The 8676-nt window shown below is 33.6% G+C and overlaps 2 protein-coding genes across 3 annotated transcripts in view; both read right to left on the bottom strand.

Moving 5' to 3' along the window:
• Nucleotides 1–4647: 4647 nt before the first annotated feature.
• Nucleotides 4648–7882, bottom strand: LOC108757940 (putative leucine-rich repeat-containing protein DDB_G0290503). The gene is made up of 6 exons (XM_018502645.1): nucleotides 6688–7882; nucleotides 6003–6613; nucleotides 5465–5625; nucleotides 5217–5364; nucleotides 4927–5135; nucleotides 4648–4858 (listed from the first exon to the last, which is right to left on the bottom strand). Exons 1-6 carry the CDS (start codon nucleotides 7529–7531, stop codon nucleotides 4810–4812), a joined length of 2022 nt encoding a protein of 673 aa, XP_018358147.1. The 5' UTR covers nucleotides 7532–7882; the 3' UTR covers nucleotides 4648–4809.
• Nucleotides 7883–8365: 483 nt separating this feature from the next.
• Nucleotides 8366–8676, bottom strand: part of brp (ELKS/RAB6-interacting/CAST family member bruchpilot) — a 71350-nt gene continuing 71039 nt past the window's right edge. For both annotated transcript variants that reach the window (XM_018502642.1, XM_018502643.1), the window contains one exon: nucleotides 8366–8629. In XM_018502642.1, the coding sequence (XP_018358144.1) occupies nucleotides 8594–8629 (36 nt within the window). In that variant the 3' untranslated portion in view covers nucleotides 8366–8593. The remainder of the gene's footprint in view (nucleotides 8630–8676) is intronic.

Genomic DNA, 8676 nt, shown 5'->3' with positions numbered 1-8676 from the left:
AATTTTAATATCTTTTTTTAAAATTTTATCTCGAAATAGCATCCAATAAGGATTACAGTAACGTCAGTACGGCGTTCCTTACAATATTTACATAAAAATCGTATTTCTTTTTTTGGTATTTTCTTATCGTGGACACTTAACAGTCACGAGTCAAAAAATATCAGGACCGCTTCTCTTTCGCTTTCTTTCACTCGGCCTCTCACTCTCGTCTCACTCTGCAGTCTTGCCTTAGGATCACCTTGAGTGCCGTATAAATTGGTGAGGTTCGAGGGGAGGATTTCGATGATAATCGATAAATCAATGAATTATTACAGCGAACAGTCTATAATGATAGTGCGCGATTAAGCCTTGTATCTTCTCGAGTGATACTTTTTGAAAAATTTCTTTAGGCATAAGGGGGCATTTAGTAATTACGTATTAATTATTTAATAATCAATAATTAATAATTTACAGATACTCTTCATTCACCAAAATGATCGATTTTAAATCCAAGCGCGGTATCGATTAACGGATGAAAGTCAAGTAACAATGACTACGTTCAGCAGAGAAAACTAATCAGTTAGAGCTTAGTGATTCCTTAATATGATTGGTTCTTACCTATAGTTCTTTGCTGAATCTAAGTGTAGGAACTAATAATACTAAAGAACATCACTAAGTACTAACTAATTAGTTTTCTCTGCTAAACACAACCAATGATCTCGCGGATAAATGAAATTGGACTTAAAGTTTAACGAGTGCTTATTATCCTACCGCTTATTATGCTTCTAATAATTTAGGCGCGATCTGTTGCGAAATACAATCGCATCCTCCCCCTCGTTCATTCCATCACCTGAACTCTTTTCACCGTTTCAATGCGGACGACAAAAATTCTACGACATCGATTGTATCGAAAGGATCTTTGTGGAGTGATCGGATAATATGTTACTATTATATATTATATTGTTATATTACGTTAGTAGAATCTAGTATGTCAACAAGAAATTCGATTTGATACTTTGTCTGTGTCTATCGCATTTCCCGTTCGTGCATATGGTCATATATTCCCTGCAGTTTTTCATGAAACAGAAATTGCAAATTAAAATTATTATCGAATTAAGTAGCTTATTTCAAAGAGTTGAAACATCGAAAGTGATTAGATTTGGTATTCACAATGTTAATCAAGATGGGTAAGAGTCGAGAATTTTAGAAAGATCGAATATTGTGTACAAATAAGATTGTAAAAGTGAGATAAGTATTTAGAGTTACATGATTTTGTTAAAAAATTCTACATTGGAAAAATAATGTTAGCAATTTTTTAAAAATTGATTTATCAGACATACAGCACATTCATGCTTCGATCACTCGTTCTGTGTTAACAATTGTGTCAATTAACGATAATATTATTTTTTGCTTTGCTACATATGATGTAACACGATGATATAGGCTTGATATGACAGTGGCACACGTTAACTAATTGTTTCTTCTCATTTTTCTCTCCATCGTTCTTCCTCTCCATCTCACCTTCGATCTCTCGACTCAATCGACGCGAAAGAGATATTTAACGGTCACACTATATATATCCTTCATCTAGAATTGACAGTAACTCTTGTAAACAAATACGAAAATTACAAGATGTAAAACATTAAAGATAACAAAAATTAAATAACAACAGCTATTATTTTTATGAAACTTAGAACGTCTCAACAATTTGTAATGTCATTAATAAAATTTTACCATCTCTTTAACATCTTTATATAAATATGAATAATAAGAGAACGTGTTTTATAAACTCTTATTGATTCCAGACAGAGAAAATATTTAGATGGTCCGGGCAATTATCAATAACTATTAGATTGTCTACAGTCTTTGATTCTTGTGGAAAATTTGAACTTAAATATAATTCTCGCTTTCACTCTTTACACTTTATTTTATTCATGCAGCTCTGGTGACATTAACTGAAATTATCTCATCTTTGCACGTGCATCTACATGAGATTGGAGGTCAGAAATAAGAGAGGAAGCTGTTTTGTAGCTATTTATATATATTCTGAGGATTACGGCCAAGTATCGCAATTTTTAGTCATTGAAAATATATTATTAAATAAAAAATATATTGTTAAATTAAAATTAAAGTAATAATATAATAACAATATAATATACAATATTTAAACATTAAGTTTTTACTAATTAAATATTATTGTTAATAAATAAAAAAGAAAAATAATAATGATTTTAATTACTAATTCCAAAAAATAATAGTTTACGTAAAAGACTGATACTCTTTCGAATTTTCAAATGTACATTTTAAGCACGGCTCGCGATGCTCCGCTGCAATAAATATCCGCGTCACACACAACACGCACTTTGATTCCAGCTTACAATTGTCCTAACGTTTAGATATATTAAAGTCGAGTTAATAAGTCTTTTTCTAAGTGGTTCGTTTCATCAAGATGCAAAGAGGCGTAGTTAAACGAATAAACGAATGGATAAGCCAGCAACAAGAAAAGTGCTGCCGTATCCGTGAAATTCACGGAGGGGCTATCCTCAAGTATTAACGATAAAATTTTACACTTTCAACGTTTTGCAGTTTAACCCACCGCAATGGCAGACGCGACGACATTAGTGGCGAGCGAGATCAAATGATCAAAGAACGTGCCATCCGATAGGATGTTCCTTCATTGATCATTTTCTTCTTTTAATACGTTATGGTTCTCGCAAGAAGCCGATGTATATATTATTCAAAAACGTTGCAACGTACTCGCGTTATAAATATTGCATCACACGTCGCAGCATCTCAGATTGCTCGCCAGCTTGTCTAAAAAAATGACATTCCAGCACTTTTCCAAGCTCTTTATAACGTCTTATGCCGTTTCTATTAAATTTTGACGGTAAGTCGTCAACTGGTGTAAAGAGAAAAAGGAGATCGCAATGAAATATCGCAACTGAGTATCATGCACGTTTTATGAGATCTGTGACAACGTATCTTGCAGTTTAATATGCAACAGTAGTCTCATTTTATTAATTTAATTTAAATATAATTTGTCACACGCAACAAATTTCTACCAATGCCTTAAAAAAAAACATTTCCAAATTCATATGTTATTTAAACTCAATGATCGAGATTTTAAAGCGTATCGTCTCTTCCTTGCAATATTTTATTACGATCTGTAATCCCCTTGTGCGATATACATATGCATAATGATCGTGCATTCTCCGATAGGATAGTCTCGAATAAATGTGGATTTCGTTTAGCGAGATATGCATGTACACATAATAAATTTCTATTCTATAGTAGTGTACCTTGGAAACAAATATAGATTTTTAAATAGAAGTTTCCAAGAAATTGTTTACACTACTTTCGGGACAATTGTATGGGTGGAAGAAATAACGTAAATATTATTTACAAGAGATATTCTTTAGTGCCTCGGCTACGTTCTTTTGGCTTTCCGCGATCTTCCACAAAGTGCGTTCTAAAGAGAGCGTTCGTGCACATCGTTTGGTACTTACACACAACGGTGTATTTCTTCTATATATTCCCATCTTTACTATTAGCGTGACGATTGCAGTGATTTAATATGATCCTCTGGTGATACATTCAGAAATATTTCTGAATTTTTTGATTTTTTAAATATTAATTTCCTCAAATCACAGACATTGTTTCCAAAATTGACAGTTTCTCGATTCATTTTCGTAGATGTTAAGATAAACAGAAATAAAAAAAAATAAAAAAATAATTTAATAGCAAAGCTAATTTTTCTGATTACAAACGCAGCATAATGTAAATTTTCTTACACTAAATTTTTTTTTAATTCACTTATTTTTTTCTTTGCAGGACGAAGACGGCAGAGATTATATAATTTATTCCAATTGTAATTTTATTTATAAAGTGATGTTGGTATATGTAAACTCATTAATTTAAGCTAAATTCTTCAAACAAATTAAATTATAAATAGTTATATGTAAATAATTAGAAATCTTATTTATAAATATTTGGATATTCTAAAATGTTCGAATTGTTTAAAAATCCAAGAAACAAAACTCCAAGTCCACGCTAATCATTCCTTTTAATTCTCTGCTAATTTAATTTTTATTTTGTTGCAGCACTAATTTAATTATACACCTAAAATTAAATATATTAAAGAAATAAATATAAAACATTGATCTTCTAATCAATTGTCGATTTTTTAACAATCTTACGTTGCGGGCTGTAAGAAACTATATATAATAAACAACAATTCATATTTCGATACATTATTGCAATAATAACAAATTATCATGTCTGTAACAATTCAAATGTCGCTGATGTCAAAAGGAGAAAAGATAAATGCCTAATATATTGTCAGGATAAATTATCCGAAACCATCATATGTCATCCATTGTTGTTATATTTCATCCATGGTAAAACGAATGTATGCTATCTATTTGGATTATGGAGCGGGCTGTAGAAGCCTCTGATTTCTTGATTTTGGACTTCGGAATTTTTTCAATCACTATATATTACATGGATGATAAAATGTCGATTAATGGTGAGAGATGTCGAATAAATGTCGAAGAAGAATGATGATGGTGATGAAGATAGATGCATGATGCGTGATGAGCGGCACAGGCAGGGGTGTTGGCTGTTGCTGTAGTTGCTGATATTGAATGGTGTATTATAGAGTTTCTTTGCTGTTGTTTGTTTCGTTTTCTTTTTTGCTACTAGATGTTCTATACACTGCCTCTACGTTCGCGGGTGTGTGTGCGTATGACAACATCGAGGTAACGAAGAAACCGATACTCCGAAATACCGTAAGTGGTACTCGAGTACTTATCTGGTATCCTGATGATGAATCTACGAGTGATCTTCGTCTTTCATATCGGACACCAGCGACGTCCTTGTTCTGTAAAATATCTCCTAAGATTAATTATTTATTTTTATTGTATTAAAAAAATATTATTGACAACTTACGAATATTTGCAACTCGTAGTAGCCGATGTCGGCGAGTTGTCATCATTCACAGCAACTGATTTCGGTGAATTGATCCTACTGAAGCGATCATCAAAAGAGTTATTATTATTATTATCGCTACTGTCCTCACTGTCATCGGATATCTTGAATATTTTTTGAAATAAGTGTGATGTTGTTTCCCGCAGGTCTAACTTGATACTCTTCTCATCCTGGAAAATATCAATAATGACGATTCTGTTTTTGTTGTTATACATATAAGAACCGAAGATTTTTTTAACTTCTTAAATTACCTCTTCCCTCAGTCTATCAAGTAATATTTTCTTATCGGCTTTTAGTTTCGCCGCCTCATCCGCTTGTGTCGGAGTTTGGATGCCTGAATGTTCCAACAAAGCTAAATGAGCATCCTTCTCGGAAAGGGCAGCTTTTAAAACATCACGCCTGCAAGGGAGCCAGCAATATTAAAATAAACTATTAAAAGTATATTATATTTGTACACATACATACAACTGTTTTTTTATTTGTATATTGAAACACCCACTTAATTTGATGCAACTCTTGAAGTTGAACAGTCTTCTCCTGATTCGACTGGCCGAATTTCCCTTCGGTCTTAAATATCTTATAAAGAAGCGGCTTGCACGTGATGCATTTCGTGGCTGAAGCAGCTTGCATGACTGCGATTTTTTCCTCTATCTCGGCAATCTGATAAGATAATAAGTAATTTTTTAAGAAACGTTCCAATGACTGTATCGCTTTTTTCAAGTAATTAATTAAAAATAAAAAATAAATTATAGAATTAACGCAACTAATGGCAATACGTATTGGCAAGCACAGATATTCAAGCGGTATAAATATCAACAATGTATAATTATTTACAGATTTTCTGCAAATGTATTTTTTATTTTATTTATTGTTACTGTAATGTTATTAATTATTACATTGTAAAATAAATAAATTTTATTTGAAATAATTGTATTATATTATAAATGTTATGCTTATTTTATAATAATATGAATCGAATATGACTAAAACAATATGTATAAAACAAGTTTAATATATTGTAAAGGTTTCCAACTTACTCTTTGGTCGGCTTCTTTTCTAAGCTTCTTCTCATTCTTTAACTTCGCCTCAATCTCATCCGTAATTGCAATGCTCTGGCGAAGAGCCGCGTCCAATTCTTCCAATTTATTCTCTTTATCCGCGAGGTTCTTCTTCAATTGAAGCTCTATCTCTTCCTTTTCCTTTAGGGTGGCGATGAGCTCTTCAATCGCGACATCAATTCTCTCGCCGAGCGATGTCTCTAAAGAATTGACCTCCATTTCTAACTCCTGCACCCTCTCATTTTTTAGTCTAATTTCTTTCTTCAGCGCACTAATGATTTCCGTTTCGTAAAATCCTTCTTCAATTTTGGCCATCTCTTTTTCCATTTTCAAAATCTTATTTTGCTGCTCGACAATTTGCTGTTCATATCTTTGAATTCTGTTATCTTTTTCCGAAATATCATGCCCCATTTCCTTCATCTTTTGCTCTTTTTCTTGCAATTTTATTTTTAGGCTCTCCTCTTGTTCGTACTCTTGAATTTTATTAACTTCTTCCAAAACGGCGTGCATCACGCCCTTTTGTTCTTTTTCTTCTAGCTCACAAGCTACTTCATTATTAGATAGAAAGTTCACCTTCGGCATGTCTTTGACTAAAAACAAAATAAAAACAATGATATAGTTAAAAATTTTTAAACACAACAAATTTAGTGGAGATTTCACTTACCTGGTTTATTTTCTTCATATTTTGACAGTTTTCTCAACTCAAAAATTTGATTCTCTAACTGAACAATTCTGCATTCTCGATCCTGCAACTTTCGTTTAAGGCCGTCGATGTCGTGCTCTTTGACGTAATCCTCCAAATTCGTAACCATTTCCTCCAGCTCTATAATTCTCGCTTTATCAATTCCCGCATTCATGAGATTGTTCTTCTGGATCCACTTTTCCATTTTCATAATACAATCTTTATCGAGCGATATCTGATATCGCAGATCACGCATCTCTTTCACATCCTCCTTGAGGAAGTCCTCGAGTTCTCCTACGGCGTTCTCCAGTTCCACGATCCGTTTGGATTTCCTGTTGATCCTTTTCTCAAGATCGCGCATTTTCTGCGCATCCACGTTTTTCCGTAGGAGATTTTCAAGCAACACTACTTTCTGCTTCAGTTCGATGATGTGCTGATTCTTTGCCTCGATCTCCTGTTTCCAGGACTCCTCCACTTTCACGTTCGTTTTCTCATCGCTGTTATCCTTTTCTGAGGATTTCGTTGTGCTCGTGTGATTCTTCAAGGAATTTTTTAAGGCTGTCACTTGCCGCTCCAGTGCAAGGATACGCCGATCCTTTGCGTTTAGACTACAATTTTCGCACGCCTTCGGTTGCGTTTCAATATCCTTGTTTGATATTTTGTCGTCCCCATTAATGTTCTTTAGGCCCTCACAGCATTTCAATTGTTGCTCCAGCTGGACGATGTGTTGATTCATCGTCTCCGTCTCCTCCTTCCAAGATTCAATGTATTTCGCGTCACCCAACAGGTCCTTGCACTTGTCGTGCTCCATCTGGAGATTCTCCATCGTTCTTTCCAGCTCGAATATGGCACGGTTCTTCGCCTCTAGTGCTTTTCGCCAAGAAGACTCGTCCTTGTTATCCTGAGACTAGCGTGCGGTATGCGTGCCGAAGCGACGTTTGTTGGCAAAGTGGCAAAATGTACGGGATGGCGATAACGAAACAAAGGCGGAAGCACACAGGAGGAAACAGATCAAGGTGAATGTATATGTATGTGTGTATGTATATGTGCATTTTTTATCTGTATACATGCATCGATCGATGCGAAGAACGCGAAAGTGCATCTTCAAGTGATGAGATATTATTTTTAATCTTCATTCTTCCCTCTATCTCAGTATATTTAAATAATCATTCGTTAAATTATCTCTTCGCGATTCTTTGTTGTCTCCTTTTTCTTCGCGTCTGCCGTTCGCCATCTGATTTTTCTTTGTTCTTTCTTTTTTCTCTCGATTTAAACTTGTATTTATATTTTTTATTTACGTGAGTGCATACATATATACATCTACATACGTATATCTTCCGCGGTCGTGTTATAGTATGTATGTACAGATGGATGCGCGTGTATTTGTATCTCTTGTGTATACGCCGGTATGTAGGTATGTATATTTATATATATTCATATATATATATGTATTTATATATATGTATATATATTCCGGATTCTTCTTAGTAATAATTAATTAACGTTATTGTTTCCGTTGTCTTCTCTCGCGTCGTCGCATTAATATGTATTTATAAGTTATCCTCTGCATTAAATTTATATTTATATATTTATATTAATAATTTTATCTTCAATAATTATTTATTCTCAATATTTGTATTTATATCAAGTTATTGTTGTGTTATTATCGTTATTATCCTTTCGCTATAATTATTGAATACGTTAACAATGGTCGTAGCATTTTACGTAAAATAATTATATGTCTCGACGTGGGTTTTGTCCATTGGCGGATCGACATCAATCCTTCGTTTAAGTCCCTCGTATATACGTCTATACTCGCAAAGTCTCGCTTATAATATGCAAATTGTACTAAAAAGAACGGAGAAGGCGTCCCCAACAAAAATCGACCTTAGAACAAGCTTTTTAGGAATCCGGCGGGTCCCGCCTATTAGCATTGTTTCGAGAAAAAAATTTGTAATATTTTTGTTTTAT

This window comes from Trachymyrmex cornetzi, unplaced genomic scaffold, assembly GCF_001594075.2.
Source record: "Trachymyrmex cornetzi isolate Tcor2-1 unplaced genomic scaffold, Tcor1.1 scaffold148, whole genome shotgun sequence".
In the NCBI taxonomy this organism is placed as follows: domain Eukaryota; kingdom Metazoa; phylum Arthropoda; class Insecta; order Hymenoptera; family Formicidae; genus Trachymyrmex; species Trachymyrmex cornetzi.
This window is presented reverse-complemented; position numbering and strand designations above follow the sequence as displayed.

Excerpts from the sequence above, each read along its gene's own strand:
- LOC108757940 (XM_018502645.1), bottom strand. The coding sequence starts at position 7,531 with ATGGAGAATCTCCAGATGGAGCACGACAAGTGCAAGGACCTGTTGGGT. Across the intron at positions 5,136-5,216 it reads TTGATAGACTGAGGGAAGAG|GATGAGAAGAGTATCAAGTT; the intron begins GTAATTTAAGAA and ends GATATTTTCCAG. Across the intron at positions 4,859-4,926 it reads ACTACGAGTTGCAAATATTC|AACAAGGACGTCGCTGGTGT; the intron begins GTAAGTTGTCAA and ends GATATTTTACAG.